Source organism: Sinocyclocheilus rhinocerous, unplaced genomic scaffold (genome assembly GCF_001515625.1).
Source record: "Sinocyclocheilus rhinocerous isolate Xijiao unplaced genomic scaffold, SAMN03320098_v1.1 scaffold412, whole genome shotgun sequence".
In the NCBI taxonomy this organism is placed as follows: domain Eukaryota; kingdom Metazoa; phylum Chordata; class Actinopteri; order Cypriniformes; family Cyprinidae; genus Sinocyclocheilus; species Sinocyclocheilus rhinocerous.
Window position 1 is genome coordinate 763986 of NW_015642498.1, and position 17587 is coordinate 781572.

General features: G+C 36.1%; 1 protein-coding gene across 1 annotated transcript in view; it reads right to left on the bottom strand.

The window, feature by feature from the left end:
• Nucleotides 1-8615, bottom strand: part of LOC107755903 (acyl-CoA synthetase short-chain family member 3, mitochondrial-like) — a 48163-nt gene extending 39548 nt beyond the window's left edge. The window contains exons 1-5 of the mRNA XM_016572857.1: nt 8154-8615; nt 5853-5997; nt 5263-5451; nt 5011-5145; nt 3202-3342 (exon numbers count right to left, since the gene is read on the bottom strand). Of these exons, the coding sequence (XP_016428343.1) occupies nt 3202-3342; nt 5011-5145; nt 5263-5451; nt 5853-5997; nt 8154-8554 (1011 nt within the window). The 5' untranslated portion in view covers nt 8555-8615. The remainder of the gene's footprint in view (nt 1-3201; nt 3343-5010; nt 5146-5262; nt 5452-5852; nt 5998-8153) is intronic.
• Nucleotides 8616-17587: the final 8972 nt, after the last annotated feature.

The window sequence follows — 17587 nt, forward strand, 5'->3', positions numbered from 1 at the left end:
TAAGGTTGAAAATAGATGATGTTTATAGTGAATGCCCCTATGAATGGTTTTATTTTTACGATTTTTTTAATCCAAATGATGTGTGTGCTAAGTGAGTGAACATCAAAGATCACACAACAGAAGTGCGCGCGTGCTCTCTCTCGCTCTCTCTTTCTGTCTCTCTCTCGCTCTCTCCCTACCGTTGAGTAACTTGTGCATTGTTTTACTTACTTGTTTTTGACATATCCGACCGAACTACAAACTTTCCAGTGATGTCTGTGAGAAAGATATATTCACTCGACAAGCTCGCGCATCTGCGCCGCCGCGCGCTCAATCCACTCAGCGTGCTTTGTTTATCAGCTCGCACACATCAGCTATACAGGCGTTAATACTGAATGTTTAACGTTATATTCATTGCATACATATACTTCGTAGTAGACATCCTTAACTCCATTCTGCTGTCTGTTGTTCTGTTGTCGGTGTTTCTTTGTTTGAATATGGCGCTTATCACATGCTGTGTGGTATCGGCGTTTGGTATCGGGGCATTTTAACGAGTACGAGTACAGGAGCTCAGTATCGGGCCCGATACCGATACTGCATCCCTACTTTTTATTCATGTAAAAATGTATACATAATTATTCCACAATATTCTAATATTCACACCAACAATGATACTGAGACGGCAGATGGCTGGCTTACAAAAACCATGAATGGAAAGTGGACGATACATTTTTGAAAGATGATTTTACTGTTATTTATGATTAATTTAATTTCTGTCATGACAACTCTCAGAGGGATTGGCATGGTAATGTACACGACAATGTTAATGTGTTTGGTCTTGGCAGAATAGATCTGCTATGCTGCTGAGGCAGAGCAAGTACCGAGACTTGCTACTGCCAATACATCCACAACATGCTGCTGTGAGCATGTAAGAAATACTGTTGCACATATAACATATATGAAATAACCCCCATAGCATACATGAATCACCTCGTAGCAGATCTATACAGGTGGAGGGTTTCTGAAGCGCGCTGCAACTGCTACAGCAAACGTACAGCCACGTATTTGAATGTTGAGCAGCGACCTCATTGGCTGCTGATAAAAAAAGAACCAATCAACTGAGCCATGTGATAATGATGGCATTATGTCAGATTGAGTTTTACCTATCGGACTGCGCCATCTAGAGTTTCATGCCAGAACTTTGGATGTGTCCTTGTCTAATAAAACTTTACATTTCTTTCTACCAAAAAAAAACTCCTGAATTATACTGTAATAATAATAATAATAAAGTATAGTAAACACAGAACACAAATCAACTTTAATATTATGGCAACACATAAGCCTTCATTTTATTTGATACTTTTATTATTCATGTAAATAATTATTCTACCCAATATTTGTTTACAAAGCTTTTAAGACAATCATGTATTTTATTGTATTCATCCAAGTTCAGCATGAAAAAATTACATCAAGGTGTGTGTAAGTATATGAGATGAACAAAACACAATTAATTAATTGCCATTATTCATATTACAATTCATGTTGTCCCTACTGTCAGTAAATCATTAGCAAATCAGGCTGAGGGTTAGGGTTGACGGTGAGGAAATTTTCCCACCGGTTAATCGACGTGTGACAACACCGGTAATACCGGTATCACCGCGGGGACGGGGCATTCCCTCTTTTCCTCGCTTTCCTTTCACTTTTAAATAGCTTGTAAAAGCGGCGTGCACATTTTACTTTCACTTTCAAATAGCGGAACTAAATGATTTTTATTTCTATAAAAAATCGAAACGACGGTGGGGGTTGGTGCCGCGGTGGGCAAATGACGTAACCGGTGTTGCGGCTTAACACCGTCAGCACCGTCTATCGCGGCAAGCCTACTGAGGGTTGATACTGAGGGACACATTTTGAGTTGTAAGAAGGTAATTAGATCCTGTGTGTGCCAAACACATAAATCTGAGGTGTGTGAGCGAGGACGGCCTATTAGCAAGAGGTTTATGTACAGGGCAGCGTTGCCTTGGGCCAGATATTTTAAAGGAAAAGCAAAAAAAAGGATTTCATACTGGCTGGAGTCTGGGTCAGTGGAGAGCTGTATTTTGTTCGGTCTGCCTTCAGGCTTTTTAACTTCCTCCTGTGCTCCTTGTACTCTCTTCGCTTGCCTTGCCTCTTTTTCAGTCAGAGTACATATAAAAGTGAGTTGTTAAAGATTGAACAGCACCTGAGGCATGCTAATGTAAATTTCAAGGTGCTGTTCACCTCTTGGACAATATTAAATGGACAAAATAAAATGTTACTTAGGGGTGGAACATAATAGAACAAGCAAGCAGAACGGCAAACAGGCTTTGAAAATGGACGGGACATAGTGGCCTGGACATTTGCCTGGATCATGTCACTGTTACAAGTTAAAGATTAAGGGGTGGTTGATATATGATGATCAAATATCCACAATATATTTGCAATTATCTTGCTGGTTTTTACTTGACACTGGATATTTAAAAATGCAACCACCAGCAGCTTGAAAATAACCAGTCAAGCCAGCTGTGATGAAAATACTGCTTATTAAAATAATTACAGTAATTTGCAGGAAGAGCAAAGAGAGGCGCTTTCAGTATTTCTTTCAATGAATTTGATCAGCAAGTATTCACATAATGACAAAACATGATACCTTAAATTAGGAGTTCATTGTTTTTTTTACATTAACACTGTCTTACTGTAACAATATCCTATAGTCAGCAGCATTTTAAGGAATAGTGAAGATGTTATTTAAAAATGGTCACCACTTCAATTTGTTCCCAGAAAAATTTGTGGTATTATCCATTTTATAAAGTGTTTTTGTAAAGCTATAAGTAAATATTTCTTTTTATTACAAATTTAATCTGAAAACAAACCAAATACTTAGCATTTACATGGTACTTCAAGATACAAAGCCAAAACATATGGCAGTGCCATAGCATTTTTGGTACTTTTTTAACAAAAAGCCTGGAAAGCATCAGGCAACATCACAGTCACAGGCTAAAGCCTTCATACTAAAACAAGCACCTTTCTTCTTATCTTGAATACACAGAAGAGTTTATAAAGGCGTATTGCTCACGGTCTCTAGCTAACACATATTGCAATAAACAAAGCCCCTGACAGAATAGATCTATTCCACAGTAAACAATTTCACCCATTCCCTCAAGCTCTGTGCTTTATCGCTGTGTTCTGTCATAAACAAGAATTTACCTTAGGAGTACCAGTAGTGCCGGAGGTGTACAGGACGTACAGAGGATGATGAGCGGGGACGGACACACAGTCGTGAGGGCGGGCAGTGGCCATTTCCTCCTCCCAGTCCAAGCTCAGGTCAGGATGCATAGACACCTTTTCCTGTGGGATAAACACCCGTGCTTAGGAACAAGATGATTAGAGATTGATTTCCTAAAAAAAAAGAAAATTCTGTTATCATTTATTCACCCTCATGTTGTTCCAAACATGTATGAGTTTCTTTTGTTTTGTGGAACATAGAAGATATTTTGAAGAATAATGGTAACCAAAAAGTTTCTGTTCTCAATGGTTTCCATTATATGGATTATATGCAATCAATGCAATCTAAAACTGTCTGGTTGCCAACATTCTTCAAAATAGTCACACAGGTTTGGAACAACATCAGGGTGAGTAAATAATGACAGATTTTTGGGTGGACTATCACTTTTAAAAAATTAATAAATCGCTCAATCAAGGCAGTAGAGCTAATTTAGTGTTATTTATATACTTTTATAGTTTTTATTAATATTTTGAGTTAGCTTTTAGTTTAATATTTTCTGTTTTCATTTCAGTTTTCATGAGTCATTCTGTAGCGCTTTTGCCAATTTTATTAGTTTTTGTTTTTTAATAGTTTTACTTTATCTTTATTTCAGATTTAGTAACTTTATTACTTACTTCAGTTAGACGACTTTTCTGTGTAGAAATATATCTAATATTGTGTGTATAGTATCTAATATTTCATCTAATATTTATAGTTTCATTTAATATTTATATTTTATTTTAGCTTTATTTCAATTAGCAAAAATGTTTTAGTCCTACTTTTTTTAGTCCAGGCAGAAGTAAAAATTATTTTGTTCCAATTTTTTGGGAAGTCCAAAGTGTCTAAGGTGCCTAAAAGGAATAGTTCACCTAAAAAAATAAATGTTGCCATGATTTATGCATGCTGATACTGTTTCAAAGCTGTATGACTTCCTCTTTTTTCTACCTTTCTTTTAGGCAAACCCTTTTTTTTTTTTTTTAAAGTCATATGGACCACTTGGGGGTTTCACTGCTCCAACAAATCTCAAAAAGCATGGGTTTCTCTGGATTAGTGTGTTACTTGCTATTTGTTGTGTTAACTCCAATCAAGTAGTTCTGAATATCCTAAAATCTTCTGTAAATTAGATCCTACCATGTAGAAATCTTCTAAGAACTAATACAATGTGTACTCGGAGTGTGTTCTTCTGGTGCTGGCAAATTCTCCCCTCGCATATGATTTTAACTCAAATATTTCCAAGATGTGTTCGTCTTCACCAACCATGCGGGATTTATCCTGTATCCCAAACTGCTGGAAAATCAAAAGGTTATTTGCTAACAGTTTCCATGACAACACAGGATGAAGTTTAAGTAATTCCCTGCGTTGTGAAATCAACATACTGATTCTAGATGTCGCAACATGAGAAAACTCATTTAAGAGACATTAAAACAGGAAAAAGACTCTAGAACTCGTCGAAATGCTGAAGGCTTTGAACACTTGATATCCTAATAATTTTTTGAGTGGTATGTTATTGCAGCTATAAAAATGACTAACTTCCTCCTACAGTGATTGATATTGGTTAAGTGCCAGCCTCCTTGAGAATAAGGACGTCAAGATTGAATTTTGAGGTACTCTTTTTTCGAAAAGAGACCACATTTGCATTTTTATTCTCTCACTGCATTATCTTCTCTTTTAACATTTAATAGGCAGCGGAAAGTGTGCCAGTTTGATAATGAGACTAGCATCCAGGTGCCGTGGGGTTTCTGGGAGCTCACCATGCTGGGACGGTTGTAGATGAGGACTTTGTGTGGTTTGTGACTGCTGAGCTCCAGAGCTTTCTCTACCAGGGGAATGTACTCCACTCTTCTGCCCGGCTCGATGCCAAATGATGCTGTCACCAGCAACTTGGGCTGTGGGGGAAATAATGATTTAAGAGGGGAAGTGGATTTTGCAATCTCAGCAGATATATGCATTTATAAAAATAGTTTTTTTGTTATTCATTTTCATTCAAAAGAACAATGGCTTGCCTTAGCATGGTCAATGCGGACGGAGAGCTCTTTGGAGGCGAATCCTCCAAATATGAGGCTGTGGGTGGCACCAATACGGGCACATGCCAGCATGGTGAACATGGCCTGAGGAACCATGGGCATATAGATCACCACCAGGTCACCCGTCTTCACACCATGTCTCACCAGGACACCCGCCAACCTAGACACCTACAAAAAGGTGTGGATGCTGAATTTTATGGACAAACTGGTGTCATATTAATCAAAACAACAGAAAACACTGAATGCAAACTGGTCCAGCAATTTGGAAGAGGTTCTTGTTTTCAAAGGTGAAGATGTGGTCACATTTAACATTGTTTGGCAAATTTACGTAGATAAAATCCAGTCATTTAAATAGGAATCCACACAATTCCCAATCTCGCAAATTCCTATTGAAATGACTGAATTTTGTCCACAAAAATTTCCCCATGCAGATTTTGCAATGGGTTCAAGTTGATCGTGGATGTGCATTCTGATCATACATCATACTTCATACATCGCTACACTACTGACAATACACATTTTTTTGTCAGCCAAATGTTGCTAATGTGACTGCATTTTCAGTGTTTTACCTGCTCCTGCACTTCTCTGTATGTGATGACCTGTTTAGTGCCGGTAACCGGACTGTCATAAATGACAGCTGCTTGATCACCTCTTCCATTCTCCACATGCCGATCAACAGCATTATAACACATGTTCAGCTTTCCTCCAACAAACCTGGAACGAAAACAGATGAATAGTTGAACTAAAAGTAATACTCATATTATCATACCCTAATCATGATGAACATGCTTCAAATTACATTTAGTATCATGTACTAATCATTATTAATTTAACACTTGCGCGTCAATTTAAAAAAAGTTACACATAGGTTCATAGAGGACAAAAATGCCTATGTCAAAAAAACTGTCATAAAAATTTGAAGCTTAGGAGTACAGACTTAAGTTTGGTCTCATTTCAAAGAAGACCCTTGGCAGATTATTGTTGATTATTAAAAAATTGATACCAAAAAAGTTTATGAAAATGATTTATGAGCAATTTTGTATATAAAATATATATTTTATAAAACATTTTGAACTCAAAAATTGACAGAAAATCAAAGCCATAAATCTAAACAATTTGTGTTCCAAATTTGAGGTTGATATCTCAAAAAAATTAGCTTTTAGTAAGATTATGTTTGGATGCAGTACCAAACTTTTCCCATTAGATTCCAGCAAAGCTCCGCTGGCATACACGGCGGTAGGATTTGTGATTCGCAGTAGAGTATAATGTCTATCTCTCAAACATTACAGGTGCGCACACACAAAAATTTAATTTAGGACACACATACAAACCACACTCTGACATCCATACCAACACACCCACACAAATATAGCTGCATAATTTACTCTATAATAGACTATAATATGCATAAGTAGAAAACAGGAATAAAGTGAGCATTTGCTTTATATGCCAAACGTGAAAAAATGGCACCATCTAGTAAAAAATATAAAAAAATTTAATTTTGAAGCCTTGCCAACAGAATGAAAGCCTATTAGCAAATATTGCATCATTTTATAGGCCTAGTTAAATGGCCCTCGGATTAAAAATGAGGACATTTTTGTCCTTAAGGTCCTGAGAGGAACTATTTTTTGTACCTAGTGTAAAATAGATTTATTAAAGGAAATGAGGGTGAAATATTAAAATTTCAAGAAAAATTCACATCTGTGCCCAAAATTACGCAGTTGCCATTAACACAGGCAAAATTATTAAAAAAGACAAAATTGTCCATAAGGTCGCACAGGGGTTAAATAAAGTGTAACAGTGCCTGTCAATCAAAGTTACGCCTTCTTTCTTTGCGTGAACATTTGGGCGGCGTTATGCAAATCTTCCCACATCGTGACGTAGACGCGTGTTAGAACGAGCCGTTTTAGGTAGGCGTGGCTGACTCTTAACTTTTATAAAGAATATCTCTTTGGATTTGAGACTTTACAGATCTTCTTTATGCACCAAGAGATTGTAACACTCCAAAGAGAAAGGGAAAATTGAAATCGCATCATATGACCCCTTTAACCCAACTGCTCTATAGCCTATTCATAGACATTTAACATTTTGACCCTCCAAGACACTAGATGTCAGAAACGCATTTGAAATGCAAAATTTACATCAATACATGTGTCAGATGACAGAACCATGGAAAATCCTCATGATAAACTGCATACATCTGTCTATTCACAGCTCACTAAGAAATAACACCTGAGTTTACCACCATAAACTTAAAGTCACTCTGTGCAACTGCTAAATTACTAAATACGAAAAGCCTGTCTTAAACATGTATTAGTTGACCGCTTTAATGTTACTAAGATTAGGAAACAAAATAAACAAAAAAGTGGGCTCACATTCTATGCGTTTCATCTGCGCTGTTTTTGATTGGTCTAGATATGCGTCAGGTCAGACAGACGTCATTCCGTTGCATCGCGTTCCATTAGCGTCGCGTTTTTAAAAGTGGGCGCGTCATGTTAAAAGGAAGATTACAATTATATAAATTTTCGTTAAACATTAAAGTATTGTCATCGTTTACTCTCCCTCGAAAATTTAACAAACACCCCGACTTGCTCTCTTCACCCTTAACACTCTCTCTCTCTTCAGTGAAACTCCAAAAGAAGTTATGCAGAATTCTAGGGACTGCAGTCATGACAGGCTCAGTCACTATTCACTTTCATTGCATTTTTCTTCCATACAATGAACGCGAATGGTAACTGAGGCTGTCATTGCCCCCACACCATTTTTTGTTGAACTATACCTTTAAAAACCCCTACTTTCACTTAAATTCTGTTACCGTTGACTGCAAAAGCCAATATGTCAACGCCCGCTAATGTATAAGCTGTATTTACCATTTTGGAAACACTGTATCCGTATCATCCAGAGTTTGAGTCCACTGTTCAAACCAAGTGATGCCTTCTGCCGCTTCACTCCAGAACTTCTCAGGATTGTCACGTGCCAGGCCAAACGCGTCTTCATATGTGTATTTTAATGAAAATGCACGAATAAATTGTTTCCTGTATGTGCTAAAAGCTATGTTTGGAGTATAAACCAGCGGTTTACACCTATTCCAGATATTTGTCTTTACCTTTTGCAGGTAACACGGTCCAGACACACCTGTGCATGATAACTTCAGACCCAACAAACATCTTGAACCTACAGCACTCACTGTTTTGTTACTTTCTCTAAGTCTAGACACCGTTACATTTCCAATGCAGATGTGTTTTAAACGCGTAGTTTGGTAAAGACGCATGTTTGTTGTGTTTTCTATTCGTTGTCGCGTCGTTTCAGCTCCAGTGTTTGCTGACGCAATAAGTGAGCTGCACATTTCTCAACTCAAAAATGGCCACGCAATAATTCAATACTTCAGATCACAGCCAGAGGCCACTCCAAGATTCTGCAATCCCTGCAATGTGATCGTTACGTAATGTTGGGGGTTGCATGATTTATGAAACACAATGTTGAGCAATGCTATAGTCTGCATATACATGCTTTTGGGAAAATAGCCTATACCAGGAGTTTTCAAACTTTTTAATGCAAAGAACCCTCAAAAATGAAGGCAGCAATATATTTTCATATATGCAGGCCAATTTAAACTGTTTAGGAACAAATGTTATGCGTGGTTAATTATGTAAAACCTGACATATGAAATATGAAATACAAATTAAAAAAGTTTGCATACTGTTTTTTGTTGTTGTTGTTGTATTATGTTTGTTTAGTATTATGTTTGATACAACAGACTTTTATGACTCATACAGTATTATTATTACAGTATATAGAAGAATATGGAGTTCATGCAGTTTTATTCAGAGGCCAAAACTTAGGAAATTGGGTACAGTTTATGATATTTATATGGCCAAAAATTTAGATAAAATTTTGATAGCTTGTAATGTAAATCAATGAGATTCTATAACAGCGTAGCAGACTAAATTGGAAATGTAACGGTGTCTAGACTTAGAGAAAGTAACAAAACAGTGAGTGCTGTAGGTTCAAGATGTTTGTAGGGTCTGAAGTTATCATGCACAGGTGTGTCTGGACTGTGTTACCTGCCAAAAGTAAAGTGATTATTCGTTGAATAATGTGCAGTATATACTACTGTACACTGCTTAGTATTTCTTTCAGAAAAAGTATGTGAAAAATAAAGCATTAAATGACAATAAAACATAACCTAATCACAAGTTTAATTCAGTATTATAAAACTAAGCATTTATATATGCTTATTTTTATAATTAAAGCTATAGGTTTTTATTTTTGTGGCAAAATATATAATGCAATGCAATTATGATTGAGAGATACAAATAAACGTTGTATCATATTTGATACACTTCAACATGATATAAATGTTCTTCTTGAAATATTAATAACAATATAAAAGATTTCACAGCAAAAAGACATGTGTACCATGACCTGAACAAGGGGAAATATTTAGAATGATACTAAAAGCCCTTTCACTTACTAAACCGTATAAACTATCAATCAGAATACACAAGGCATGTATATTGTGTGCAGTTTCATATCATGTTGAGAATTAAGAGACCAAATTAGTTTATCGGATACAGTAGGGTTAAAAAGACAACATGTGGTTTCCAAAATTAATCTGGCTTTTATATTGTCACTGCACTGGAGCAAAAAGCTAATTATTAAAATATTATGTAGGAACAATTTACTTTGTAATATCCTGACAGTCTTTTCTACTCTGAGTACCGTTGGCTTCTAAACAAAATTTATTGGTACAGTATTTTTCATAATATTGTACCAAAGCAGCTTTGCCTTAAAACCCAATTGAGCAAGCTGAAGGCAACAGTGAACAGAAGAATCTCCCTATAAAAATACAACACTACAAACTATTCAGGAAAGTATGTAGATTGTAAGCAAGCAAGGAGATGAAATAAAAATATTATTTTTGTCTTCAGTTTTGTCTGGGGACTGATTATTCCTAGTCAGTCTTTAGAAAGAATGAAAGACTATTAATTTTTTTTTTTTTTTTTGGTCTCTAAAATTTTCCACTGACCCCCTTAGCACACTCGTGTGCCCCCCTAGCTTACAGTCAAATCAATGACACAGAAAAAGATTGTATTGGAAAACCATGCTGCCTGGTTAATGAGAGCCCATGGTAATAAACACAATAAATTGGGGGCTTTGGGATGAAGTCACTCCAACCTGTACTGTAGCCCATATTTACACACTTGGTGGTTTGCCTTAAGATGTTTGAAACCAATCATGAATACTAAATGCTTAAATATGGAAGTAAGGGAACCTAATAGAGTCTGGATATTTATTGCTAATATTATCATCTAAAAGGCATACTGATGAATAAACAATGGCTATAAGGTATAATCTACATTATAATCTTCTCCTCTCCATGTCTGGGGTCCTGTCTCTCTATTTCTGTCTGACTGTGTTCCAAAAGGAATACTACAGCAGTTTACTACTCGTTGAATAATGTGCAGTAGATACTACTGTATACTGCTTAGTATTTCTTTCAGAAAAAGTATGTGAAAAATAAAGCATTAAATGACAATAAAACATAACCTAACCACAAGTTTAATTCAGTATTTCCAGTTATCTTCATGTTTAATCTTAAAGGAATAGTTCACCCCAAAATGAAATTTTGCTGAAAATTGACTCACTCATAGGTCATCCAAGATTCAAATGATTTTCTTTCTTTGTCGGAGCAGATTTGGAGAAATTTTGCTTTACATAATTTTCTTACCAATGGATCCACACAACTCCAGTCCATCAATAAATGTCTTGTGAAGCGAAAAGCTGCCCATTTGTAATAAACAAACTTATCATTAAGACATTTTTAACTTTAAATGGTAGTTTCTGGCTAAAATTACTCTAACCGTAATATTGATTTTGGATTATTGTTTTTTTTTTTTAACTCTTCCTTTTTCTTAAAACATTTTAGAGAGATGTTACTTCACATTTATTTGTCACACTGCAAATGGATTAAGTGCAATGCATTGTGGGATACACTCTAAGTAAAGTCTGTAAAATAGGGCCCAATGTAGTGTTAATATGAAGGATTTTTTTCTGTTTTTTCTGTGTTTACCCATATTTGAATTACTGTTGTGTTTTAGGGTTAAAGGAAATGTCCATAAACTTATCAGAAAATTAGCAGTAGCTTTTCCATTTTCTATGGATTTGTTTCTATATAATGTACACATTTAGTTCAACATAATAGGTCATTTGGGTATTCCATTCATGTAGAACATACTCGCTGTCTACTTTCATAATGTAAAAGAACAGCTTGAAAGTTTTCAAAACATCTCCTTTTGCATTTCACAGAAAGAAATTCATACAGGTTCAGAAAGACGCAAGGATGAGTAAATGATAACAGAATTTACATTGTTGGGTGAACTATTCCTTTCAGATGCTATTAAACGATTTCAGAGGCAATGTCTTCTCCATGGCTCTCGCAAGACTACCAGCCATTTCTGTCAGTAACGCCCCTCTCTGATTGCTGACTGCAGTCCCATTTTAACTGTGCAAACTGGACACTGTGATTGAGTCATTGATCAGTCTTGCTGGCAGTTAAGGGATGATGTGATTTACAAATCGCTTGTGCAATGTTTTCTATTAGAGTGGCTGAGGCGATTAATGCTAAGTGGTCCTAGTCCTGTGTGGCAGATTGTCTGTACACAGATTACGAAGTGAATTACTCAGGATTTAATAGAGCTGAATAAGATAAATATATCTTGCGGTATGATGCACATTACTAGATTGGCGCCTTTTTGGGTGCAAAACAATGATGTAACCAACTGTTACTGCAAAACAGCAGGATAAAAGGCTGGTAAAGAAATGACTACACTGTGGATTCTGCTGAAAAATGTATATACAGGGCACATCATCCATTTCTAATATTACAGGTGCATCTCAATAAATTAGAATGTCGTGGAAAAGTTCATTTATTTCAGTAATTCAACTCAAATTGTGAAACTCGTGTATTAAATAAATTCAATGCACACAGACTGAAGTAGTTTAAGTCTTTGGTTCTTTTAATTGTGATGATTTTGGCTCACATTTAACAAAAACCCACCAATACACTATCTCAACAAATTAGAATATGCTGACAAGTTGAATTGAGTTGAATTACTGAAATAAATGAACTTTTCCACGACATTCTAATTTATTGAGATGCACCTGTAGTAGTTTTTTTTTTTATAGTTTCCCTGAGGTCCACTTGCAGAGAATAATATGCAGAGCTGTAGGTGCTACACACAGCCAGAAACAGCACAAGACTTCATGATTTTTTAAGGTAAGTTTACACAACAATTATGTAGTAAATACGGAAATGTTTTTTCTTTGTGTTTCTGAGAAGTTTTCAGAAGGATCCACAAAAATGACCAAAAACACTGTATTTTGCATGCCAGGCCAGTGGCAATGTCACTTTGTAAAGAAACACTACATGCTCCCTCATCAAGTCTCATCTTTATTTCTTCTGGTTCTTCAGGAATAACAGCGTCTGTCCATCTTTGTGAATGGGCGGAAGAAGTTTCTGAACAACTAGTAAGGAGTGTCTGACATCAGAAGTTCAGTAAATAATGGTCTTATTTCATTAAATGTTCTTATTGGACATGGGGACGTTTTCTGTTCTTGAAGTTCCAGTGCCTTTTATCTCAAAAGATCAATGAAAATTCCATTGCTTATAACCCTTTTTTAACAAAATCATCTTGTGCTGAATGATCAAATGACTCCATAAATGTCTCTGTTCCGTCTGGTATCTGGCATTCACCTCAACGCGCTGATCTCCATTTGCATGTATTTGTTTCAGGTTTTGCATTCTCAATAGTCTCACTGCGTGTCTTCATCTCTGATCTGCGTACAGCAAGCACATCACACAAACTGCACATCTTCAATTAATTTCCTCCCTGTGTTGCAGGATTCTAGGCAAGAATCGAGCTTTAGAACTTAATGCCCGTCAACTTGCTCCCAGCGCCAATTTGTCAGGAGGACTTTCTTAAACAGAGCTATTCATATTGCCATAACTCTTTCTCTCTCTGGGAGTAATAGCACAGCCGTTGTTTAACTGGAAATATTCATTTTTACTTTGTCTGGCCTGTTTGTGCTGTCTGCTGCCCTGATGTGAAGCCAAATTCCTTGACACGTCTGTGTTTGGTGGCTCTTGATGCCTTGACCCCAGCCTCAGTCCATTCCTTGTGAAGTTCACTCAAATTCTTGAATCGATTTTGCTTGACAATCCTCATAAGGCTGCGGTTCTCTCGGTTGGTTGTGCATCTTTTTCTTCCACACTTTTTCAACTTTCTGTTAACATGCTTGGATACAGCATTCTGTGAACAGCCAGCTTCTTTGGCAATTAATGTTTGTGGCTTACCCTCCTTGTGGAGGGTGTCAATGATTGTCTTCTGGATAACTGTCAGATCAGCAGTCTTCCCCATGATGGTGTAGCCTAGTGAACCGAACTGGGAGACCATTTTGAAGGCTCAGGAAACCTTTGCAGGTGTTTTGAGTTGATTAGCTGATTGGCATGTCACCATATTCTAATTTGTTGAGATAGTGAATTGGTGGGTTTTTGTTAAATGTGAGCCAAAATCATCACAATTAAAAGAACCAAAGACTTAAACTACTTCAGTCTGTGTGCATTGAATTTATTTAATACACGAGTTTTGAGTTGAATTGAGTTGAATTACTGAAATAAATGAACTTTTCCACGACATTCTAATTTATTGAGATGCACCTGTAGTAGTTTTTTTTTTTATAGTTTCCCTGAGGTCCACTTGCAGAGAATAATATGCAGAGCTGTAGGTGCTACACACAGCCAGAAACAGCACAAGACTTCATGATTTTTTAAGGTAAGTTTACACAACAATTATGTAGTAAATACGGAAATGTTTTTTCTTTGTGTTTCTGAGAAGTTTTCAGAAGGATCCACAAAAATGACCAAAAACACTGTATTTTGCATGCCAGGCCAGTGGCAATGTCACTTTGTAAAGAAACACTACATGCTCCCTCATCAAGTCTCATCTTTATTTCTTCTGGTTCTTCAGGAATAACAGCGTCTGTCCATCTTTGTGAATGGGCGGAAGAAGTTTCTGAACAACTAGTAAGGAGTGTCTGACATCAGAAGTTCAGTAAATAATGGTCTTATTTCATTAAATGTTCTTATTGGACATGGGGACGTTTTCTGTTCTTGAAGTTCCAGTGCCTTTTATCTCAAAAGATCAATGAAAATTCCATTGCTTATAACCCTTTTTTAACAAAATCATCTTGTGCTGAATGATCAAATGACTCCATAAATGTCTCTGTTCCGTCTGGTATCTGGCATTCACCTCAACGCGCTGATCTCCATTTGCATGTATTTGTTTTAGGTTTTGCATTCTCAATAGTCTCACTGCGTGTCTTCATCTCTGATCTGCATTCAGCAAGCACATCACACAAACTGCACATCTTCAATTAATTTCCTCCCTGTGTTGCAGGATTCTAGGCAAGAATCGAGCTTTAGAACTTAATGCCCGTCAACTTGCTCCCAGCGCCAATTTGTCAGGAGGACTTTCTTAAACAGAGCTATTCATATTGCCATAACTCTTTCTCTCTCTGGGAGTAATAGCACAGCCGTTGTTTAACTGGAAATATTCATTTTTACTTTGTCTGGCCTGTTTATGTTGTCTGCTGCCCTGATGTGAACATGTGGAAGGGTGTCAATGATCTTACTCCGATGTAAAGGCACTCATGGTGAATTATGTAAGAGATTTGATGAGTGGCAATTTAATTAATGCAGCTGAAGCTGATGGACAGCCACTCTTGCATGGGTTTTGGTCTGAGTCTGAGTGAGAGAGCAAGATGGGCGTGAAATGCTTATGAGATGGCTGAGAATTGATAGTGAAAAACAGACATGATTATACACAGAAAAAAAAATAGTGTAGGATTTACTTTGAAATGATTTTCACTCAAAAACTGCTAGAACATTTCACAAATAATTACAAAGAGATGGCAAGCAAAACAAAGAATCAAACATGAAAATTGATGTAATAAGGCTAAAAGAGCATTTTTTTGTACATACTGCAATAATCTTTGAAAACTCATTTTTGACAATTTAGTAATTTTTACACACTGCAGCGTTCTATTTGGGCAGATAATTAATGCATTTGGTTATATTAAAGGAATATTCTGGGTCCAATACAAGTTCAATTAACAGCATTTTTGGCATAATGATTTTGATTACCACAAAAATTAATTTTCAACTCCTCCCTTTCATTAAAAAAGAAAAAAATCCGTCTTCAGTGAGACACTTACAATGGTTTAAATCATTGTTTTTGTGGTGCTACAAGGTTTACACTGTTACACTGTCATAGCAACAAAGTTTCACATTTGGACCTAACTTCACACAATAAAGGACAGTAACCTATTTTAGCACAATAAAACGTCTTGTGGCACATACGTCTTACAGTAAGTATTTTAATGTTTACAGATTGTCATTGCCTCACCGTAACCCAACATTTGAACTTTTATAAGGGAAAAGTTGGAAAAAGGTGGAAAATGCTACAATTAATCTTTGGTGGTAATCAAATTTCACAATGCTGTCAGAGCTTACCTTTTACAGAGTATATTCCTTCATTATCACCTTCAGGTCACTGTTAGACAATATTCCATCTGCTGATAAAATACATGATTAGTTAAGTCTGCGCCGCTGCGGGTTAAGCCCAGGTTAAACAGCTGTTATTATTTTGCAACCTCAAGGTGTGATCACATTCATTAAACTTCATGAGCAAAAAAAGCCCACTGTCTATTGTCATTAGTGTAGTGATGTATGAAGCACAGTTCACACAGAAGTCACTTTCAATAAAACTCTCAATTGCATGGATTCATATTAAAATGACTGGATTTTACCCACAAAATTTTGCTGTGCAAAACTAAACGTGCTTGCACCTTCGGTGACAAAACAAGCAAAAATAAAGCTAGGTTTTTACATTTATTTTCTGATAAATAATGTTTGTTCAAATCCTTAACCCAAAATATGAGGAACAGTAATAGTGACACTTGCTTTAACAAACACCACTAAAAAGAGCACACAAGCAGGCCATGATTGACATATCCGAATATCACAATGACATGCTGATTGGTGTGTTTTCTAAGACGTGTCAAAGCAACATGTTCGCTTCCATTCATCATGAATCAGACAACAACATCTGCCTCTGCCACGCTAAACGGGGGGAAAATAAGAAAAGCGAGCTGTCTCCCTGACTCTCCCAAGCATGCATATGTTAGCTATAGCTAACAGCAGCCGTCTTGCCCCCTTCAAGCCACTTTCATCTCTCGATACGCTGTCCTTGCACCCAACACGACTCTGTTTGAAAGGCATCCTGCAGGGATGTAGTGTCATGTTCCAAAACTTCCTGACAGCCAAATGACTAGGTGCTGTTTTCTTGAGGAAAGTGCAGATGCATCGAATGAACCGTAGTATTTCTACACTGAATAATAAGGCAGCTCTTCCTTTGAGTCTTCTGTTTAAAACAAGCTGAAATAAGGCATGGAGAAAATCTTTACTAAAGGCCACAGATTAAACTCACTTTTGCTTTACAGCCACATCATACAATTGTGCGCCATTCAGGATTTAATTGAAAATGCCTTTTAAATCCTTGAATTTGAATAGGATTTGAATTGAGGTAAACAGGATGCAGAACTGTAAGTCATGTTTAGTGTAGGCAGTAAAATTATGAAATTCATACAAATTAATACATTTTAAAATCTTCTTCTAATATTCATTTAATTAAAAAAATATTTCAATATAAAATTCTAAATTAAATTAAAACACATTTTATTTTTATATAAAAACTTTATGTATAGTCAAAAGTTTTTGAACAGTAAAAATGTTTTATGTTTTTTAAGAATGCTCTTCTGCTCACCAAGCCTGCATTTATTTGATCCAAAGTACAGCAAAAACAGTGACATTTTGAAATATTTTTACTATTTAAACACTATTTATCTGAAATAGTAATCTTTTGTAACCTTATAAATGCCTTTATCATCACTTTTGATACATTTTAAGCATCCTTGCTAAATAAAAGTATTAAGTTCTATACTTTTAAAATTATTTTAAAATTATACTGAATCCAAGCTTTTGAATGGTATAGTGTATAATGTTACAAAAGCTTTTTATTTCAGATAAATGCTGATCTTTGGATCTTTCTATTCATCAAAGAATCCTGAAAAACATTTAGTTAACTGTTTTTAATATTGATGATGATGATAATAATAATAATAATACATGTTTTCTTGAACAGCAAATCAGCATATTAGAATGATTTCTGAAGATCATGTGACA